The sequence below is a fragment of the Polyodon spathula genome, chromosome 18 (genome assembly GCF_017654505.1).
Source record: "Polyodon spathula isolate WHYD16114869_AA chromosome 18, ASM1765450v1, whole genome shotgun sequence".
NCBI classification, from domain to species: Eukaryota; Metazoa; Chordata; class Actinopteri; order Acipenseriformes; family Polyodontidae; genus Polyodon; species Polyodon spathula.
The window spans coordinates 1,260,856-1,283,918 of record NC_054551.1 but is presented as its reverse complement, the minus strand read 5'-3'; the positions used below and the strand labels follow the sequence as shown (position 1 = coordinate 1,283,918).

Genomic DNA, 23,063 nt, shown 5'->3' with positions numbered 1-23,063 from the left:
AAAATAACACGTGTTGAAGGTAAGCTTTGTCAATCAAGATGACAAAAATGACTATATACTAATTTCTCATTCGTTTCAATTCAAAAATAGACTATACTCCTTTCTTATTAACTTCCCTAAATTATAATAATTTTATCGCTCGGTCACATGACGTTGTAGGGCAGCAAACCAGAGACTCGTTGATCACGTGAAACAGTTCTTTATTCCAGCTGAGTTTTCTTGTATAATTTCCACAACTAAAGGTCTGAACCAGCTGGTGCAATGTCATTCTCCGTGTACCGGCACACCGCACGCAACTGGAAATAACTGCATCGGCGCGGTATACAAAGGTGAGGATCGCTAGAAACAGGATTGATTGTGATGCAAAATGTAGGCGAATAAACCGTTTTTGTTTTGTTTTGTGTTTTTTTTTTTAGTCTGATTATGCATGTCCAGTTTTCATCTATTGGGTGACAATCCCTACTGCAATTGTCAATGCAACGAGACAGACCGGGGTTAGATTCTGACAGGCACTCGCTCTGCTGGTGCAGAAGGGGTGTTTTATTTAAAGCTCCTTGCAGTTATTAAATGTTGTGATTTTGGATATATAGATTGAGTATCGTTGTTCGTTGTGTTTAAGTCACACCGCAAGCCAGGAAGTAGTGATTGACGGGGTGCTTGCTCCAATCAGCGTTGTGTTCCGCGTGTGATGAGCGTGGATATTCATTTGGGAAAAAAAAAAATCCTGTCTTGTTACTTTTATTGCGCCTGCCTAGTGCTTTTATAACGGCATGATGAAATAATAACACGTATAAAGAAGTCGAAGGTCGGGGATTTCCAAGATGGGACAGTCCAAATACAAAGCAACAGTAGAAATAAGCACTCGTGTCCAGTTACTGATACAGGAAAGCGGCGTTCATAATGTAAACGTTTATTATCCAGACTGTTGTTTTATCAGAAACATGCACGGGGAGTTGTCTTGATGTTTATACAGCAGGATATTCAGGGTTGGAAATGAGATTCCCATTGCACAGCGGTTTAAAAACACAGTATTCTGATCTCTAGTTCAGCAAAATGTTTGGTTTTCATGTAAGGGACCCTCTGTATTGTAAAGAACAGTAAGGCTTAGGATAATGTTGTGAATTGAATTGGTCTTTAACCTGCTTGCGTGGTGATTGCACAATGCCGGTAGAGACCCACTTTTGAACTGGTCACAATTCCAAAAATTGGGAGAAAACTCCTGAGTTTAGCGCAGGGTTCTTGCAGGCAGCTCAGAGAAATGAGGTCACTGTCCTGTTGCAGTGCCTTGTGCTGGGCTGTGTTTCATCATTCATGCTCGAACAGTCCTGAGGAAGCTGATATTAAAGACACTGGTTTATGACTGTATACCCACAGTACTTCCCTTGGCTATGAATCAGATTTAATTATTTTAATCCAAATACAGTCTGCTGCCAAGCACAGCACAGTCTTTCTTTCTTTCTTTCTTTCTTTCTTTCTTGCACAAAGACAACAAGCATCCCTGCAGAACAGATGTAATAACCCTGCACTGAAAACATCACAATGGCATCCTCCCCCCTAATGACATTAAAGCATTACCGGACAGCAAGCTAGGAACTCAACGCTGGGGCACTGGGCATGTTCCTGCACAATGATCATAGTTTAGCTTATTAACTGCATGGCTTTGATTGCAAGCCAGACTGTGAACATGAGGCTGTGAGTACAGGGATAAATGACAACCAAGTGAAGCTGTGACATTGTTGTGCTGTGCTTCAGTAAGCGTGTTTTATTTGTCAGCAGAAGGTGGGGGCAGTCTAATCTTTCTCCTTTCTCTTTACTCTTCAGGTCCTGTTGCTGTGTGCCCCTCCACGTTCCCCCGGAAACATGGCTGTTGTGCGGCAGTTCCGCCTCCTTTTGTGGAAGAATTACATCCAGCAGGTAAAATCCCATTCCCTTGAATTACATCCAAAGGCTCCCCATTGCATAGCACTTTGAGCCATTCCGGGTTTTGCTATGAACCCGAACTAGCCACAGTGTATTGGTAACCTGCTCAGACACGTCTAATTACACTCACTGTAAAACTGGAACTGGCTAAAACTGCTGTGACTGTATCCCTGTATCAGATTGCAGCGTGGTGACCTACTTCTTTAATACTGATATAAATATTAAACACTGCATGCAATTTAGCTCTGTGTATCTGTTAAAAATGGATACAAATACATGACATATGGAAGAAGTCGTGATTAAAAGAGCATCACTAGGATCTGCCAAAAGAATTTGACTGGTCTTGTCAAGGCCAGATAACAAGCAGTGAGCCAGCGTGTGTGTGTGTGCACAGAGAATGCAGGGCTGAAAAATAAAGGCCATCATTTAAATTGAACTCCCAATGCGTGTTGTTTCTAAGCAACAGCAAGGTGTGGTTTTAGACTCTGTTTCTATTAGAACAGAAAGCTTCAGTTACAGCAGCTGTTAAAAAACACGAGCCTGCTGCATCAATCAATACAGAGGCTAATGCCTTCACCACCAGCGTAATATCAGATGCTTTAAAAAGGCAGGTGTTTTGTTTTTTTTTAGCTGTAAGCCCTCACCATGTGAACACGTTCGTAAACAGCTCTTTACATTTCATGCGTTTCTGCATTCTCACTGGTTAACTGAAATGAACGTGCTTGTTCTGTATTGCAGCACACATGGCAAGGCAGTAGTTGCTGTGCTCGCTTTTAATCAAAAGCTGCACTTTTTAGTCACACGACTGGCACATGTGCTTATGCAGGGTGGGGCTATTTTGGTGTGAAGGTGCACTAACCTTCAGCATCTTCACTGGAAAACATGCACTTGTGCCCGCTTGTGCAATTATATGTTAGGCTTATATATGTTAGGCTTATATTTTAAGTATTTTTTACAGCTGCTTCCTTGTCTTAGTGAATTATTTACCAAGTGCAGCAGGGTAAGTTAAACGGGTGAACATTGATAAGCGGTAGAGTGTGCCCTTAACAACTCCATTAATGTTTGACCGTAGCATTGTTATCTAGTTGAAAAGTGAATCGGTCACATGGTTCGGAGTCTTCAGGATTCTTTCTGTGTGACGGAATGCTGGCGTGCTCTAAAGGAAATGCAATTTAATTTGCTTTGTGGTGACAGTGCTGGCAGGATGACGCCCACTGTGGATTCGGTGGTTCTGTTGCAAAGCAAATTAAATGATCCATTACTATTGGTGTTTGAATTTCAGGTAGCATTCTCTTCATGGTGTAATCAGTCACTTTGTTGCCTATTTTAGTTGTTCTAGGTAGTAGGAAATGCCAAGATCCGTTGGCTCGCGTATCTTTTAAAGGTGCCTGAGTGTTCCCCCAGGTAAAGGCAGTATTTGGATTTGCGTTTCAGAAACGTCAGATTGTGGTGACGGTCATCGAGATCGCCCTCCCGCTGCTCTTCGCTGCCATCCTGATCGCTCTGAGGCAGCGCGTCCACTCCACCACCTTCCCCAACGTCACCTCCTTCCACAACTTCTCTATCGCAGCCCTCCCCCAGCCCCTGGGCTGGGAGAATCTAGAGCTGGCCTTCATCCCCGGCAATGTGAGCACGGTGCGAAGCCTCGCCGGCGACGTGGGGAAGCAGTTCAAACCCGGGCTGAGAGGTAGGTGCTATACGACTGAAGCAGCACTGCTCTGCAGCACTCTTTCTAGGGGCGGCTAGAGAGCTGACCTCTGCACCAGCCATACTGTACTATATGTAGAGCAGGGGTGTTACATCCGGTTTAATTTACAAAAACCGTAATCAGCTAGCTGCTGTAGTTTCTAGTTACAGTAGATGATTAATGACTCACTACCACCTTATAAATTCTGAGATTTCTTACAATATGATATTTTCCTAACCTTATCATTGCTTAGGTTTAAACGTGAATGCTGTTGCATTTTATTTTTGATAAACTACAACATTATCATGTGAATGAGACTACATGTGTTTATGTATGGACTCTAAACTGATTGTGTGCCCCACAGCTCGTTATTTCGATACGGAAGCCGAGTTTGAGAATTCTGTCCGGGAGGATCCTGAATTGGGGAATATCCTGGCTGCAGTGGTGTTTGAGCACCCGTTCAGTCACAGGGATGAGCCTCTGCCTCTGCAGGTACTGTAACGTTGAGGCAACGGAGGAGAATACAATTGGTTATCGTGACAAAAATGAAGCAGAAAGATTTCGGATCAGAAACTAGCTGCTGAAGCATTCTCCAAGCTAAAACTTCGACAAACTGAATCAAGTATACCAGGCGTTTGCCGAAATGCTATTATTAGTTTTCCCGTCTTTCTCTGCTTTATTTCTGGCAGTTTGTTATAAAGTGTAAAGTTAATGCGAATTCACACCGCTGTCGTTTTCAGCGTATTGATTTCTGTTGAAGCACCCAGCCTGAAAGACAACACTAGAGAGTTTCTTGTGTCCCCTAAAGGGTTTGCTGCTCTCACCTCCATAAGTTAGTGAGTTCCCTCCTGACCCTGTCGCTGTTGTTTTTAGGTGAGCTACCACCTGCGCTTCAAGTACAGCCCTCGAAACGCCCCGGCACAGGAGAGGACGAGGCTGAACCCCAACAGTGACCGGGACTGGCACACCCACAAGCTCTTCCCCCTGTTCCAGCTCCCTGGACCCAGGGAACGGGATTACAACCAAGGGGGCACTCCAGGCAAGATAGTGATTTGTTAGCGTTCAGCAGTGTCTGGGGTGCATCTGTACTTTCAGAGAGTGACGTTTGATCTCAGTTATTATCCATATAGTTAAATGTTTCTTTTTGCAATTTTTAAATTATTTTTTATTTTTTTATATGAAAAAAGCTTTTCGTATTTTTTTTTTTCCATCTATAACCAACAGAGTTGGCAATAAGACTCCTATTTCATAGCAGTTTCACCCATTTCAGGTTTTACTTCCAGCTTGATTAGCCACAGTGTGTATAGGTAACAAGGTCTTATTATTGTAAAATAGTAAGCAGCTCCCTTTTAGTCTGTCCTATTCCATCAGACGTCCCATAGTGTTTCCTTAAGCAGGTCTTATTAAACTCATAGTAAAACCAGGAATGGATCAAACTGCTATGTAGAGGTTCTTGTGACACAGCACACTGGGGGGTGTATTCAAGCCTCCCCTATCACCCCTGTCCCGTACACAGGGTACTACAGAGAGGCCTTCCTGGCGGTCCAGCATGCGGTGGACCGGGCCATCATCGGCTCATACGGAAACGGGTCCAGAGCAGCTCTGCTGGAGAAGGTCTCGGTCAGCCTTGCCCGGTTCCCCTTCCCCCCCTTCATCAACGACGTCTTCATCCTGGCCATCCAGAACCAGCTGCCCCTGCTCCTGATGCTCAGCTTCACCTACACAGCGCTCAACATCGTGCGGGCCGTGGTGGAGGAGAAGGAGAGGAAGCTCAAGGTAAGGCGTCGGAGATCCGCTATGTGGGGGCCGCGCTCGGCTGGTTGTCCAGCGGTTAGTTAATCCTGCCCTTGGTCCGTTTAAATGCGTGTTTTAAGCACTTCAGTACAGCTCTATATTATCAGTATTAAGAAATGCCACAAATAACAAAACAGAAGTGTGATTCCTTGCGTCCGCTAAGAGCCGACCGGTTTATACAGTGCAGTACAGTGCAGTGATCATTCGTAGCGCCCCCATGTCAAGACCCTGTGTGTACCCAGCTGGGTTTGATTTGCGGGTGCTCTCCTGTGTTTGGCAGGAGTACATGAGGATGATGGGGCTCAGTAACTGGCTCCACTGGACAGCCTGGTTCAGCATGTTCTTCCTCTTCCTGCTCATCTCGGTCTTCTTCGTCACGCTGCTCTTGTGTGTCAAGGTGAGTCGTGTGTGTGTGTGTGTGTGTGTGCGTGTGTGTGTGTGTATATATTGTGTGTTGACGCCTCGTGTCTATCCCCAGGTGAGTCCTAACGGTGCGGTGCTGACCAATAGCGAGCCCAGCTTGGTCTTTGTGTTCCTGCTGACGTTCGCCTTGTCCACCATCGCGTTCTGCTTCATGGTCAGCGCTTTCTTCTCACGAGGTGGGTGGGGCGAGCAAGCCCAGGGTGATGTGAAGGAGGAGGCGGGCTCGGTGTGACAGCCTTCCTCTCTGTAACGTTTGAGTATGATCACAACAATGCAGACCAGTCTACAGGTCTAGAGCAGGATCGCTCCACTTAAACCAGCAGACACCAGGAAACCAAACTAGTCTGCATGTATATTGTGTAATTCATGCCTGTTGTATGTAAGAAACTGTTGTTCTCCTAGGTAGGCTTTCTAGGGAGTTACACTCTTTGTACCAGTCCTGAAATTGAACAGGGCTTTTTTTAGTAGAGTGAAAGGAACAGTAACACTTAATGGGATGACAGGATGGAATTGCAGCATTCTTTAGTGGTGGTCCCTTGTGGTTATACGGAGTCCTGCTGAAGTGTGGGGAGACTCTCGGGGGTTTGTTTTACTTCCATTGTTCTGGACTATTAGCATTTGAATTGTCCTGTTTAGTTATTAAATCTGTGAGCACTCTGAGTAACACTGGCAGCGAGTGATTGTACTCTCGCCAGCCCACATGTTTCATCTGCAATTAAAGCAAAACAAAACATTGTTGCTTTTCTCAATATTTTTATAATGCACTGATACTATTTCCCTGTGCTTTCTGTCTGAGCTGTGTTGTGCTGTTGGACTTGTATCACGATGCAAACGAAAAATAACTCTGTTATGCTCCAGGGATGGAAATCAGACTCCTATTATTTAGCAGTTTCACCTATTCCAGGTTTTACTGCTGCAAGCTTGATTAGCCCCAGTGCATAGGTAAGAAGCTCAGGTGTCTCATATTAAACTAGTAAAACCAGGACTGGATCAAACTGCTATGCAGCGGGAGTCTTATTTCTATCCCTGCGGTACGGTATAGCATGTCAAGAAGGTATCAAGATTCATCGGTACACAGTGAATAATTCCACCCCTAGTGTGGACTTCTATCCACTGAGGGCTGAACTGAGAACACTAAAATCATTTCACCCTGGACACAGTCTGTATTGAAAAGCCTTGGGGGGTGCACAAAGGTCTTGTGAATTGGCCTTGCTTCTGCGTCCCACTTCCTGAGCTTTCTGCACAGTGTGCATGCTTGCCTGAATGTCTTTCTGCAGTCAGGGCTTTGCACTGCAGCAAATGCGAGTGATTGAGTCTGTGAGTGTGAGCTTGCACAGTTTTATAAATGAAGATAATCTGTCCTTTTCGCTCGGCAGTAAACACCTCTCAGCTGAACAGCATGAAAAGAAATAATTGCCGTGTTGTGAACTCTTGTTTGTTGAGACTGCTGTCGTTCAGCTCTGATCTGTTAAAGGCAGAGGTGGCCTTCCGTCATCGTTTTCTTTGACTCCGGCCTGTTAACTCTCCTGTATCTCTCGCTCCCTCTCAGCGCTGAATCTCAGCAAGGGGGTAGTGTTACACAGAGCTTTATTCTTTTTTTATTCACCTCATGGTGTCTACTTCAGGAACCAGGTAATTGAGTCTCTGCTAAAAGCAGTTGTTTTTCTTCCCCCCTGTAGTGTGTGTTGAGAGATCCACAGCCCCCCAGTGTTCTAATTACGTTTTTAGGCAGTTGTTTTAATGCGACAGTTTTCCTTTTAAGAAATACTCTGCACAGCTTGGTTCTCATGAAAACAGCTGGGTTCCTGAAAGTCCTCTAACTCGTTTGAAAGGCTCCTGTTGGTTGCTGATGCTCTGGTTTTTTCCTCCCCCTTAGCGAATGTGGCGGCCGCGGCGGGGGGCTTCCTCTATTTCTTATCCTACATCCCGTACTTCTTCATCGCCCCGCGCTACGACCTGCTGTCTCACGCGCAGAAGGTGTCCGCCTGCCTCATCTCCAACGTGGGCATGGCCATGGGGGCGCAGCTTATCGGGGTGTTCGAGGGGAAAGGTGAGTGGGCTGGTGGGGAGGGGGGCTAACAGCTGAGGGACTGGGAGGCTGTGTGGGGCTTAGAGCTGAGGGACTGGGAGGCTGTGTGGGGCTTAGAGCTGAGGGACTGGGAGGCTGTGTGGGGCTTAGAGCTGAGGGACTGGGAGGCTGTGTGGGGCTTAGAGCTGAGTGACTGGGAGGCTGTGGGAGCCTTTGGGAGCACGCTGGCAAGCTTGGACTGTGCTGACTCTGCGTGTCTCTGCTGTCGTTCCCAGGGAGCGGGATCCAGTGGAATAACCTGCTGGAGCCGGTGAGCGTGGACGATCCCTTCTCTCTGGCGCAGGTCCTGGGAATGCTGCTGCTGGACTCGCTGCTTTACGGGCTGCTGGGCTGGTACGTGGAGGCGGTCTTCCCAGGAGAGTATGGGGTACCCCTGCCCTGGTACTTCTTCATGCTGGTAAGCACAGGCAGCTGAGCAGCCCCTTCTCTGTGTGCTGAGGACTGGAAACAGTAAAAGCTGCTGAAACCCTTCTGAATGTTGGGGTATTCCCTGAACCCCAGCAGCACTTTGATCCAGTCTGACACGTGTGTGTGCGTGCTTTTGTGATTTCTGCAAGCATTCAGTCTTGACCATGCCCCCAAAACTATAGAGAAAATGATAATTTCAGCTTCCTTGGAGTACAGTGGCTGCTCGGGTCTACTGGGGGAGAGTCTGTCTCAGAAGGGACTTGGTCCCTCTCTCCCTTTTTTTGTGGAGGGCATCTTAAAGGTCAAACATTGAGCGAAACTTCCCACAGTCATAGAGAGAGAGCAGCTACTGCTGGACTTTATTGAGGATTTCCTAGCACAGAGCTGAACAGTACTGGGGTCAGACCAATCTGTCCTTGAGGAGGAGGGCCAGGGTTGGGGTAAATTCCTGTTTTTTCAATTCAAATTCAAGGAATTGGAATTGATATTTTAGAGACATGATGCTAGTTGTGATTGTTCAGCTGCTTTCATTTGAAACCAGTTTAATTGAGTAACAGGGGCTTCAGCTGAAGTAATTTTGTTGCCACTGTGAGAAGCTCATTTTAACAGAGTGCTGCATTTGTGGGTGCCTCTTGCCCCTGGCTTTGCTGATGGAATTTGCCCTCTGTGCCCATGCAGCCCTCGTACTGGTGCAGTACTCCACACCAGGCCCTGGTGAAGGAGAAGGAGGAGGAGGAGGATGCAGAGAAAGCTGTGAAGGGAGAGTTCATTGAGGAGGAGCCAGCCGGGCTGGTGTCGGGGGTCAAAATCAAACACCTGGCCAAGGTAGGAGCTTCTCAAATACACACACACAAACAGAACACACCTGAGCCACACCCATATCTGTCCCATAGTGAGCTAGATTCTCAAAGCTCTTTACTCTTTTCTGAAAGGAACGAACAGGACTACTTACGAGCTCCTGAATTCAGTGTCGGAGTTGTTTCTGATTGAGAAACTTCTGAACAAAATTGTGGTAATGAAGATTTGAGAATTGCATTGTGTTTCATTTGAAAATGCTGGCTGCACCATACTGACAGGGCTCAAATGCTGTGTGTACGGTCTGTGTTATGAGTGTTCAGCATTCCGCATTCCTTCCACTGTCAGGTGTTCAGAGTTGGCAACGTGAATAGGGAGGCGGTGCGAGACCTGACCCTGAACATGTATGAGGGGCAGATCACAGTCCTGCTGGGACACAACGGGGCTGGGAAGAGCACCACGTTGTCCATGCTGACCGGTAAGGTCCCACGGCCAAGGGCTCCTTCGCAAGTAGGTCCGGGGGGGGGGGGGGGGGGGGTAGATGAATTGGTGGAGCGGGCGGGGTGGGGGGATGAATAATGAAACCGCAAGCAATCGAAGATATCAAAATAACACAAATAAATCAAATGTTTTTGGGATCAGTTTTCAACAGCATAAGCAGTTGGGTTGTGTGTGACAATGGGTTAGAAGTGTGAAAAGTGTTTTCGTCTCTAATATCTGCTACCATAAGTTGTAGTGCACTGCAGGGTTGGGGGAACATGATAAGCATTTATAACAGCTAGCTGAATACAGGACCTCGTACACCAGTACCGTTCCATGAAAAATATAGGCTATTTAGGCCCCGACATGTACACATCCAGATATCCTGTACATATCTCCCTCCTTTTGCAGAGCTGCCAACCTTGCCCTATAGCAAGCGTTGCTTCTTGATAACACAAATAAATCAAATGTTTTTGGGATCAGTTTTCAACATCTATCATTTTTGTGAGTGTGAAGAAGTGTATCTCTAAGATCTGCCCATGTTGTAGTGCACCTGCAGGGGTGGGGGAAACACTGATAGATTTTAAATCGCTTCTGCATTCACATACTGTTCACATAGGCTCCGAATGTCACTCAGATATACTGGACACGCCCTTCCTGCATTACACAACCTTCCCATCCTGTCTATAGCTCACACATCAGCTCAGATTAGCAGGGAGGGGGCAGTGGTGAAAGGAAAGGTGTGCGTGACTGACGAAGGAGATGTAAAGAGCCATTGTGATGTGTGTCTGAGACCTTGCCTGGTTTGTGTCTGTCTGTGCGCTGCCAGGCCTGTTCCCCCCAACAAGCGGCCGTGCCTACATCAACAGCTATGACATCTGCCAGGACATGGCCCTGATCCGCCGCAGCCTTGGCCTCTGCCCTCAGCACGACGTCCTCTTCCACAACCTCACCGTCCAGGAGCACCTCCAGTTCTTCGCACAGGTACAGCACAGTTTCCTCTTATTCTGCAAGTCCGAGGACTAGGAGTTAGAGCAACCCAGTGCTTAGACTATGCAGACTGGTCATGGGGCTAGAGCTGAGGACTGGGGGAACAGTGGCTCAGTGGTCGGTGCAGAGGACTGACAGGCAGTGTTGTGGCTTTGGCTTTGGGATTAAAGCTACTCAGGGGTGGTTGGTGAGACCATGGGATCAGAGCAATAGCGATTAGAAGTGGTACTCAGAGGTGGTTGTGACCCTGGAATCGGAGCAGTGAGCACCTCCTTCCCTCTCTGTGCCCCACCCTCCCCCCCAGCTGAAAGGGTATCCTCGAAAGAAGACCCCAGAAGAGGTGGAGCGGATCTTGCAGATCCTCAATCTGGAGGACAAGCGGCAGTCCCGGTCCAAGACTCTGTCTGGGGGGATGAAGCGGAAACTGTCCATCGGGATCGCACTCATCGGAGACTCCAAGGTGAGGGCTTGCTAATCGAAGGCCGGGTCACTTTTAGAACACCTAGCTCTGGCCAGGCTCTGACCATGGGATCCTCCTCTTCCTCTCCTCCTCCTCTCAGGTGGTGATGCTGGATGAGCCCACATCGGGGATGGACCCTGCTGCCCGGCGGGCCACGTGGGACCTGCTACAGAGCCAGAAGCGCGGCCGCACCATCCTGCTGACCACGCACTTCATGGACGAGGCTGACCTGCTCGGGGACCGCGTCGCCATCATGGCAGAGGGGGCGCTGCAGTGCTGCGGCTCAGTGCTCTTCCTCAAGAACAAGTATGGTAAGAGGCCTCCACAGACAGACAGACGCTCGCTCTAGCTTTAGTAATTAGTAACCAGATACAGACCAGCTTTTGAGGACTTTCATGGTCTAGGTTCAATAGGTGGAGTTAAATGATGCATCGCCGGTTTCACACAGTCCTGATTAGCACTTCTCCAGGACTAATGATCCCTGGGAGTCTTGTTTCTATGCCTGCACTGCAAGCTAACCCGTGTGTTGTCCTGTGATTTAGGTGCTGGCTACCACATGGTGATCGTGAGGGAGCCCCTGTGTGACGTGCCGGAGATCACGCGGCTGGTGAAGACGTACGTGCCCAACGCCTCCATGGAGAGCAGCGCCGGCGCAGAGCTGTCCTACATCCTGCCCAAGGAGAGCACTCACAGGTACAGCAAAAGGACAACACGTGCACAAGAGTGGCTAAGATGACGGATACAAGTGTGACTAATGCTTTTAGTAAAAGTGAGTTTCTTTTTTAAATCGATTTTATACTTCACGTGATGTGAAACAGTGACCCCGCAACTCGCTCCCCACTGCAACGTCAATGTTTAACCCGTAAATCAACAGTAAGCTACCTAAACTTAAATCTATCATCAGGAGTAAACTGGTTAATTAAGCGTGGGGATGAGCTTCAAAATACTGCAAATTTATCTGCTTAGGGAACTCATGAAACTTAATCACAAAAAATCACTTTGCCCCTCTGTGTTCATGTCTTCGCAATCCCTCGTCGGTTATGCTTGCGGGGTCCCTACTTGAATCTCTGCGGCTGCGTTGCAGGTTTCAGCTGCTGTTTGCTGAGCTGGAGATGAAGCGGGCGGAGCTGGGCATTGCCAGCTATGGAGCGTCGGTCACCACGATGGAGGAGGTGTTCCTCAGGTGAGCTGGGGGAGGGGTCTGGGAGGCGGGCTGGGGCTGTTTCGTTTCGTACGCTGTCTGTATTTGTAGTCTTGAAGTGTTTACTGATATTCAAAGAACGGTTTTTATAGTAGTATACAAGATGATTTTGAGAAATTAGTAAAAGGTATGATAAAACACCCCTTTTAAATTGCATCATTTTAAAATGCTAAAAATGAGTTTATAATCTTACTTTAGAAAGTAGTGACAAAAATTATGAAAAAAGAAATGGGATCATACGTGTTTACCAGTAGCAAGTGCCAGTTTGATTGCTCACCTACACTGTGTGTGTGTCGGGTGCAAGACACAAATGAACTACACAGTAACATTACATACCAGAGAAAAGGCTGTCCAAGAAATTCCAGGCTGATGTGCCTCGTTGTTCTCCTGGGTGATTCGAGGCTGGTGTGCCTCATTGTTCTCCTGGGTGATTCCAGGCTGATGTGCCTCGTTATTCCCTTGCAGGGTGGGGAAGCTGGTGGACTCCAGCCTGGATATCCAGGCCATTCAGCTGCCAGCCCTGCAGTACCAGCACGAGCGGCGCTCACATGACTGGAGCAGGGACGACGCCAGCAGCCTGAGCGGTATTACCGGCATCACTGACAACAGCGGAACACTCGCCTCGGAGGACTGCTCCAACATCAAACTCAACATGGGGGTGAGGGCCGAACCACTGGGCGGGGGGTGGGGGGCGCTCTGGGTCAGTGTAACAAGTTAATGATCACAGTGATACTGGGGAAAAACTGCTTTTTCAAAAGTCTGCTTTTTCAAAATGAGTTAGTGATGAGTTAGTGAGTTAGAATTACTCTTGTACAGTAAAGAGTAGCACATGGCAATTTATTGTCAGCAATATCCACATTTGTGGTTTTATTGAATTGTGAAATATTGAGGGAGCGCTCTGTGTTTTAAACATAAAATAAATAAGTGTGTTGATGTACTGTTGCAAATTGTTTCAGATTGACTTCCAGGTGACGGGTTCCCAGTCTGTTTCAGGGTTTGCAGCCTGGTTTTGTGACGACAAGTTTTCCAGTCCCTCTAACCCTGCTTGTCCCTTCTCTCCAGGCGATGCTCTTCCTGCAGCAGTTTTACGCCATGTTCCTGAAGAGGGCGCTGTACAGCTGGCGCAACTGGAAGGTCATGGTGGCTCAGTTCCTGGTGCCGCTGGTCTTCACCGTGCTGGCACTGGTCGTGGCACGCACCTTCCCCGGGGCCAACGACTCCCCTCCACTGCGTCTGGCCCTTAGCCACTACGGCCCCACCACTGTGCCCGTCGCCCTTGAGCCCGGGGCCAGGTCCTTCGCCGCGGCCCTGGCTGCAGCCTACACCGGGCAGCTCCCGGACCAGCTGGGGCAGGCCAGGAACATCTCCAGTGAGAATCCACAACACAGTGTGTGCACCAGCCTGACAGCCTCTGTCTGCCCCAGCAGATCTTGTCAATGATGCTACGGCAGTCTGGGTCTGGTGGTGTTTATGTGAATCTAGAACACGTCATTGCCATGATTTTCTGATTATTGAGGTGATGTAGACAAAGGGACATATTCAGAGTGCATCAGCTCACCAAAGTGTTGTATTATCAGTGTGAAAGCTTTTCGGAATGTGATCATGTACACATATGCTAAGAGGGTATCCTCGTAAAGAGAGGTGTCCCTGCCCCTGTAGAGGCATTGTATATTTTGGTCTGTAATTGAACGAACCACCCCCCTACATGCTTTATCTCTGTTGCCCCCTACAGACCTTCCAGAGTATGTGTTACTGGCCTCAGCGGAGGAGGGAGGCGCCTTTAACGAGCACTGCGTGGTGGGTGTGTCCTTCGGCGAGGGGAGCGCTCAGGTGACGGCCACGGCGTACTTCAACAACCAGGGGTACCACACGCCTGCAACTGCCTTGATGCTGCTCGACAACGCCATCTACAGGCTGGTGGCGGGACCCAACGCCTCCATCAGCACAGGCAACCACCCCCAGCCACGCAACATCTCCGAGGCTGCGCACGACCAGATCACCGAGTAAGAGGGGGTGTCTGTCTGTCTGTCTGTCTGTCTCTGTATGTCAAGGACCACCAGCTGGACTGCATGTATTGACTTCTCCCTCTCCTCTGTGTGTGTATGTCTCTCTCTCTCTCTCTCTCTCTCTCTCTCGCCCAGGGGTCAGACCGGTTTTGCCATTGCCATTAACCTGATGTACGGGATGGCATCTCTGTCGAGCACTTTCGCCCTGCTGATGGTCACCGAGCGAGCGCTCAAGGCCAAGCACGTGCAGCAGGTCAGTGGCGTCTACGTCTCCAACTATTGGCTGTCTGCCCTGCTGTGGGACCTCATCAACTTCCTGCTGCCCTGCATGCTCATGCTGGTGAGTTTCCGTGTGTTCGAGTGAGTGTTACTGTATTTGGGTTGTGACGCGGCAGTTTTGCAAAACTAAATTACACTTAATGGGGGAAAAAGAATCAATCCTCTCTGCGTGTGATGTGCTGCAGGTGGTGTTCAGAGCCTTCGACGTGCGGGCGTTCACGCAGGACTACCACCTGGGGGCGCTGCTGCTTATCCTGCTGCTGTATGGCTGGGCGGTCATCCCTCTCATGTACCTGCTGAGCTTCCTGTTCTCTACCGCCGCCACAGCCTACACCCGCCTCACCATCTTCAACATCCTGTCAGGCACAGCCACCTTCCTCGCCGTCACCATCATGGGCATCCCCGGTGAGACAGGGACACGGGTATGAGCGGATGCATGTCCTGGGCGTTGTTGATGTTGAAATAGAGCAGGGCATTGTTGGTATTGAAATACAATGAGCAGGAAAGACATTGGTCTGTGTCTTCTAATTTTCCATTGTGCGTGTGACAATTTAAGCTGATTGTAATTGCAAGTCGTGCTGTTCTCTGTGTTTGTGTGAACAGAGCTGGGTCTGGTGGATCTGTCCAGGACGCTGGGCAAGGTGTTTCTGTTCTTCCCCAACTACTGCCTGGGCATGGCCATCAGTGACTTCTACCAGAACTACGAGTTCAAGCAGTTCTGCACCTCCTCCTTCATGAGCAAACTCATCTGCCACAAGTACAGTGAGTAGCAGCAGCGGGGCACACACACCCCTAGAGGAGAGTCCTCTAGTAAAAAAGCACCGCATTGTAAAGCATGTTCAAAAATATAAAGTGGCAAACCATAGGATAAATCAAGGGAAAAAACTGCAAAATTACTGCACCCGTTTACGGTGGTAAAACATACTTTGACTCTGGCACACAGGCTGAACACTTTGTTTTGTTGCAAGTCATCCTGAAACATCAGAAATCATCAAAAACTCTGCTGAATCAAGTCATTTTAGATTCTTTTTTCTTGTCCGGCAGACTTTAGACGTGAATTGCGATCGTATTGAAAGAGATGTATATTATGTCTTGTTAAAGAAGATGATTCCTATTCTTTGCACTTCAAGGTGTTCATGCTGTTTGCACCGCAGTTCGATTAGAATTCGATGGGTTAACCCAAAGAACAGACTTCTTCCAAACCGCACTTGTTGATGCTGGTGCAGCAGTACTGGTCCTGGGGGAGTGTCCTGTAGTTCTCGTTGATGCTGGTGCAGCAGGACTGGTCCTGGGAGAGTGTCCTGTAGTTCTTGTTGATGCTGGTGCAGCAGGACTGGTCCTGGGGGAGTGTCCTGTAGTTCTCGTTGATGCTGGTGCAGCAGGACTGGTCCTGGGGGAGTGTCCTGTAGTTCTCGTTGATGTGGTGCAGCAGGACTGGCTGGTGCAGCAGGACTGGTCCTGGGGGAGTGTCCTGTAGTTCTTGTTGATGCTGGGGGAGTGGTGCAGCAGGACTGGTCCTGGGGGAGTGTCCTGTAGTTCTCGTTAATGCTGGTGCAGAAGGACTGGTCCTGGGGGAGTGTCCTGTAGTTCTTGTTCATGCCGTGCAGCAGGACTGGTCCTGGGGGAGTGTCCTGTAGTTCTTGTTGATGCTGGTGCAGCAGGACTGGTCCTGGGGGAGTGTCCTGTAGTTCTTGTTGATGCTGGTGCAGCAGTACTGGTCCTGGGGGAGTGTCCTGTAGTTCTCGTTGATGCTGGTGCAGCAGGACTGGTCCTGGGGGAGTGTCCTGTAGTTCTCGTTGATGCTGGTGCAGCAGGACTGGTCCTGGGGGAGTGTCCTGTAGTTCTTGTTCATGCCGTGCAGCAGGGCTGGTCCTGGGGGAGTGTCCTGTAGTTCTCGTTGACGCTGGTGCAGCAGGACTGGTCCTGGGGGAGTTTCCTGTGGTCCTCGTGTTTCTCGCTGCTGGAATCTTGTCTTGCATTGCAGACATCACATACCAGGAGAACTATTTTGCGATGGAGACCCCGGGGGTGGGGCGCTTCCTGCTGTCCATGTCAGTGCAGGGCGTGGTCTTCATGATCCTCATCTTCATCATCGAGATGCACTTCCTGCAGAGACTGAGGCAGCTGTGCTGTGTGCTGTGCAGGAGGCACAAGAGGGTGAGTCTCAGAGAGAGAGGCTTAACGAGGGATCCCCAGGCACGGGGATAGAGTTGCCCATCCACGAGTCTTTCATTACTAATGATACATTAGATGTGATGAAACTTACTTCAACAGGGATGGAATTAAGACTCCTGTTACATAAGTTTCACCTATTCCAGGTTTTACTATGAGCTCTATTAGCTTAAGTATATAGGTAACTCAGGGGTGTCTTATTAAACTCCTAGTAAAACTGGGATCGGATCAAACTGCCATGCAGTGGGAGTCTTATTTCCATCCCTGAGATATACTCATTCCTTAGTTCTTGATGGAATATATATTGTTTTTTTCTTGTTTTTTGTCAGTTTTGGCTACTAATTAATTGGCCTCTTTGCTGTATCTGGAGAAAGAACTGTGGAAAGGAATAACTTAAGTGAGTTTAATTACAAAATGGGGACAAAAACTGACCTGACTTACAAGGACCGTTGTCATAGGGACCTGCTCTTCCATGTTCCCGACTCCCCTGCCGTGTTCCTCTTGTCATCCTTGCCTGGGGTTTGTTTGGTTACCCTCAGTGTTGTTTTGCAGGTGGCGGCGGTGAGTGGCGCCGCCCTGCTGCCCGAGGACAGAGACGTGGCGGAAGAGAGGAAGCGCGTCCTCGAGTGCCAGCCGGCGGTGGAGTCCATGGTGGGGAGCCCCCTGATTATGCAGGAGCTCAGCAAGGTAGCCCCCTCGCCTGCCGGACAGTCGATCAATTACAATGTTCTGACAAGCAGGCACCAAGGCAAATTGAACAATATCACCACGTCGTATTGAGATCCCTCCCTGTGTCAGCAGTGACGCTCGTGATTCTTTCAGGTGTACAGCAGCGGTGAGACCCTGCTCGCGGTGGACCGGCTCTCGCTGGCCGTCACCAAGGGCGAGTGTTTCGGCTTGCTGGGGTTCAACGGCGCCGGGAAGACCACCACGTTCAAGATGCTGACGGGGGACGAGACGGTGACCAGCGGAGATGCCTTTATCGACGGCTACAGCGTGCTGAGCGACATCAAGAAGGTACCCTGGACTGCACAGCCATTTGAATTACTAGTTTCGTTGTTTAGATAAGCCCTACACTTTTATCCTGCCCTGAAATGCTCTAGCAACCCTTGCACAACCTGTATCCAGGCCTGGATTTCAGAACCCTTTGGCTATTTGATTGAAAGACCAGGTGCCAGGAGGTTGAACAGTCAGGCACATTTATCGCAACATGAATAAGTCACCGCTGTCTCTATTTTTACTTCTTGTGTAGGAGTTGTTCATGCAGCCATAAGGGAGGAACAGACAATGTATTTAATTGAATGTGGTTTTGAAACCCAAGACTGGGTGCAGGGCTAGCGTGGGTTTCAAGTCCTTCTGTGGCAGAGCACAGCTCTGCTCTTTAGAAATTGGCAGGGATGGGGTTAAATTCCCCTACCTGCCTGTGTTCAGGTGGCTGGGGTTGATTAGATGATTAGTTTAATTAACGATCAATCAGCGCCCAGCCACCTGACATAAAAGGAGGCCTCTGCTTCCCATTAAGGAGGAGGGAGCTGAGGAAGCAGGTTGGTTTTTTGGTTGTTTAGAAAGTTTGAATCCAGTGAAGGCATTGCCCAGCCTGGAAATTGTTGCTTTTTGTCTTTCTTTTTGTGTTTAAATTGCTTTGTTTTGGCCCTTGTGCCCTTTCATTTTTGGAGGCCCAGAAACAGTCTGCAAAAAAAAAAAAAAAAAAAAAAAAAACTAATTTATTATAAATAAACACAAAAATGAAAGGGCACAAGGGCCAAAACAAAGCAATTTAAACACAAAAAGAAAGACAAAAAGCAAAACTTATAAAAATAACAATTTCCAGGCTGGGCAATGCCTTCACTGGATTCAAACTTTCTAAACAACCAAAAACCCAACCTGCTTCCTCAGCTCCCTCTTCCCAAATGAGAAGCAGAGGCCTCCTTTTATGTCAGGTGGCTGGGCGCTGATTGATCGTTAATTAAACTAATCATCTAATCAACCCCAGCCACCTGAACACAATGAACCCAGGCAGGTAGGGGAATTTAACCCCATCCCTGCCAATTTCTAAAGAGCAGAGCAGAGCTGTGCTCTGCCACACCTTCTTTAGCAGCAACACATAAAGCAGACATTGTGCATTTTGATCATTCCATGGAAACAGAGAGATGCCCTGCGGTTTCTCAGCTCTGTCGTTCACCCCCTTTCTCTCGCCGCAGGTCCAGCAGCGGATTGGCTACTGCCCTCAGTTCGACGCCCTCCTGGATCACATGACTGGGCGGGAGACTCTGCGCATGTACGCGCGGCTGCGGGGGATTCCAGAGCAGTACGTGGAGGGCTGCGTGGAGAACGTGCTTCGAGCCCTACTGCTGGAGCCCCACGCAGACAGACTGGTGCGCTGCTACAGGTAGGGGACAAGCCAGCCTCTGATCATGCTGAGAAGAGCTCCCCGTAGGACAAGCACGGCAAAATGTAAAGAACAGCAAAGTGTAAGAAAGCACAGTGAAAATAGGATAAAGCATATTCATAAACATGGCAAATCAGGGTAAAACCGTGGCTTATTGTTTACTGTTAGAAGCCTGCTGATATACTCTTGTAGTCGGAAGCTCTATACCTTTATTTATTTAATTAGAATTCAAGCTACCTAACTCAAAGAATCAAACTGTCCCAGGGCTGAAAATAAGACTCCCATTGCATAGCAGTTTGATCCATTCCTGGTGTTACTATGAGTCGACACACCTGATCTTGTTACACCTACACACTGGGGCTGGGAGTAAAACCTGGACTGGGTGAAACTGCTGTCCAGTAGGACTGGTATTGCCACTCCTGTTTTGTCTCTTTCCAGCGGGGGGAACAAGCGGAAGCTGAGTGCAGGGATGGCACTGATCGGGGGCCCGCCCGTCATCTTCCTGGACGAGCCCTCCACAGGGATGGACCCGGTGGCTAGGAGACTGCTGTGGGATGCAGTGACCCGGACCCGCGAGTCAGGCAAGGCCATCATCATCACCTCCCACAGGTACCGCTGGCTGAAAGTCCCTTAAACCAATCCCTTTAGTTGAGCGTCTGAATTGCCCTGACGTGTGTGTGTGTGTTTTGCAGCATGGAGGAGTGCGAGGCCCTGTGCACCCGGCTGGCTGTCATGGTGAATGGACAGTTCAAGTGCCTGGGCAGCCCACAGCACCTCAAGAGCAAGTTTGGCAGCGGCTACACCCTGATGGCCAAGATGAGGGTGGAGGTGGAGGAGCAGGACCTGCAGCCTCTCAAGGACTTCATCGAGAGCACCTTCCCTGGTACGTGAGGCTCCCGCGCGGTACTGCCTGTCAGGGCTCCCGTGCTGTACTGCCTGTCAGGGCACCCACACTTCCATCTTCAATTTCCAAACTTTTTGGGGTCTAGTCCTTAACATTTATATTTTCTTTTGCATTCCCTCTCTTCCAGAGAGCGTGCTCAAGGATGAACACCAGGGAATGGTGCACTACCACCTGACTGACACGACTCTCACCTGGGCTCAGGTAAGGGCTGCGGAACTGAAGAACACCAGTTTCACTCACAGCACCCCTGCATCGCACACTGTTCTATTCATATCTGCGGTCCCCCACAGTCACACTATGCCTTTTTTGGGCGTCTGCTTACTTCTGTCATAGTTTAGTCACTCTCGTCACACTAGTAATATTTTACTGTAAGTTGAATGTGTTTCACTTGGGTCACTGTATTGCAGGGGGAGCAGCATATTAGTTGCACTCTGATATTCCTATACAAAGTGCTCTTTCTACTCTGTTTGTTTGTACATTTGTGTGGCCAGGTGTTCGGGACAATGGAAGCCGCCAAAGAAAAATACGCGATCGAGGATTACTGCGTGAGCCAGATCTCCCTGGAGCAGGTATTCCTGAGCTTCACCCAGTTCCAACATTGCACAGAGGGGAGCAGAAAATAGCAGCGCAGCCCCTGCCCCACACACACACCCCTCTGAGGAGAGGCTGGGCAAGGGGAGCCTTGATGAGAACACCTGGTCTAGACACCTGCAGACCCTCACCGTCCCACAGCCTGAAGAAGGGAAAACCTTTGTTTGAGCAGAGTGCACTAGCAGCAATGCGGTCCGCTCTCATGTACTTTATATACAAAATACTTGATGAATTAAGATATCTGAAGTATGTTTGGGGGATTTGCACCTGACTGTACCATCGGCATACCTTCGGTTACAGACTCTCCTAGCTTCTTCTCATTTGGAAACGTCGCCACTAGACTGGAAGTGGTTTATCTTTAGAACACTTCAGCCTGTAATCTAATCCAACTGATTATTATTAATATTATTTTTTTTTATTTATTTATTTAATTTTTTTATATGGTCTTAACTGTTCAGAAGAGAAATGAGGGAGTTACTTCCTGGAATTATCGCTACAAATTAATTCATGTAGATCATTTAGCTTCAGTTTAAAAAAGTAGTATCCTGGAAGCAGCTTTTTTCAAAAATATAAATAATAATTTGCATGATTCCATTTCCTTTTCATGATGCATGTTTGGGGTAAAACTACTGAATGAATGTATCTGACAGGCACACTGTGTACAGTAATTGTGCAGTGCATGGTAAAGGAGAAATATGTGCCCTCTTTCAGCAGCTCATCATTTTCAGGTATTTGTGGAATTAGTTCACTTATGCATTCAAAAGACTTTGATGTCTGCTTAAGGCCACATCAAAGAGTTGTGAGTGGGTTATCTCACTGAGGATCTGCAGTACGATCCCTCTCCTCTGAGTGGGGCTGTGGTGTACAAATACAACAGAGAGAGGACAGCCATGCTGCCGTCCTGACTGCCTCAATGCAAGCTGTCACTTTATTATTACCATTCCATCCTTTAGAAATCAGCCTCCTCAGAAAACTGGCTCTCTGAACATGGGACCAGCCCAAAACAAACAAGCGTGCAGGCAAGCAAGCAAGGTACTTTATTCAGATGTCTAATAAGGTACTGGAGGGAACTGCTTTATGTGTTTGTGACTGACGTGCTTGTTTCTGTGTAGAAACCACTGTGTAGACTCACACTGGCCTCCACAGCTCGTCTAAGCTGGGTGTGTAACATATTTAAGTTACTTTAAGTTACACATTTCTGTAGTGATAGGACCTCTGACAATGGCAGAACTGCGTCCTCCGCAGTGTCTAACTGAGTCATGCTATTGAGTGTAGTAAGGGAATGGCTGAAGTGCTGTATAGGGGATATGTAATCTGTTGATGTACTCATACTCATGACACCTCACTTTGCTACACTGATAAATGTAAATGTTGCACTACTGATTTCTGAAGGATGCATTCACTAAAACATTTGATTTGGGGGGGGGGGTGTTATAATTCCTATGCCTTTTTAAAAGATTAAACTGCAAAACGTTAGCACTGTCCACACTAACACAGTGCTAACGTTTTGCAGTTTAATCTTTTAGAGCGTCTCATCCAATAGGAGGAGACCTGGATTATTGCAGTCCTTAGGCAAGTTCTTGAAGAAAGTTCGAAAGGTCAAAGTGACCTCTGCTTAACTAACCAATCTGATGATACTTTAGGTGGATTTGAAGTTGTTAAGCGAACTGCGACTGCAGGTCCTGGGGATGCACGTTGTCACAGTGCTGACAGTGCTGACTAATGTTGGCGGTTGTCGTTAGAGGCTATATCTGGAGACTGCAAGTCAGGACTTCAAAGCTTAGCATGGACATCTGTTATTCTACATGATGTAGGTGTAGCTTATAGTGATTGTTTTTCTTTCTTTAAATCATTTTCCATTTTACTGACTCCTGTAATTATGTGTTTTTATATTCGACAGAGATGTGTCTTTGTGACATTACTTGTTTTTTTTAAATTATTTTTATCTTTTTAAATTATTTTTATAACCCTGTTTTATAATTCCTATGCCTTTTTAAAATCAATTCTGAATTGGAATACAAATTTGTTTTAGAAACCATTAATAATTGCTGTGATTGTTCAGCTGCTTTCATTTAAAGCCAATTTAATTGACTAACACACTGTGACTTCAATTTGAAGTCATTTTCTGCCACTGAGAAGCTAATTTTAACAGAATAATGCTAATAGCAGTCTTGTTGAGTCACAACATGTGCTGGAATTGATTAAAAGGGAACAGAAATTGGATTTGGAATGGATAATTGATATTAAAAAGGAAATTAAGTTGGAATTGAAAGACAGTTTACTTCTCAAATGAGACACTGAGTCCTGCAAAAGTATATTCTGCTGTGATATGACAAGAAAGTGTACTGCTGTACATGCATTCATAAACTCATTAATAACCTGTGTCCTGAGTGCACTTTACAAATGATACCTGTGGCCTTACTACAGTGTGTGTGTGTGTGTGTGTGTGTGTGTGTGTGTGTGTGTGTGTGTGTG

The 23,063-nt window shown here is 47.8% G+C and overlaps 1 protein-coding gene across 1 annotated transcript; it reads left to right on the top strand.

Annotated features, from left to right (window-relative positions):
• The first annotated feature begins 200 nt into the window (after positions 1 to 200).
• On the top strand, positions 201 to 22,450 carry abca3b (ATP-binding cassette, sub-family A (ABC1), member 3b). The gene is made up of 31 exons (XM_041278322.1): positions 201 to 329; positions 1,822 to 1,914; positions 3,355 to 3,607; positions 3,972 to 4,099; positions 4,481 to 4,646; positions 5,124 to 5,383; positions 5,682 to 5,798; positions 5,880 to 6,000; positions 7,701 to 7,874; positions 8,129 to 8,310; positions 9,000 to 9,146; positions 9,465 to 9,594; positions 10,426 to 10,580; positions 10,891 to 11,046; positions 11,147 to 11,357; positions 11,589 to 11,739; positions 12,131 to 12,229; positions 12,713 to 12,905; positions 13,310 to 13,616; positions 13,980 to 14,250; positions 14,389 to 14,593; positions 14,718 to 14,937; positions 15,136 to 15,294; positions 16,517 to 16,689; positions 17,257 to 17,391; positions 17,527 to 17,721; positions 18,906 to 19,093; positions 19,532 to 19,702; positions 19,786 to 19,976; positions 20,125 to 20,198; positions 20,489 to 22,450. Exons 2-31 carry the CDS (start codon positions 1,861 to 1,863, stop codon positions 20,618 to 20,620), a joined length of 5,118 nt encoding a protein of 1,705 aa, XP_041134256.1. The 5' UTR covers positions 201 to 329; positions 1,822 to 1,860; the 3' UTR covers positions 20,621 to 22,450.
• Positions 22,451 to 23,063: the final 613 nt, after the last annotated feature.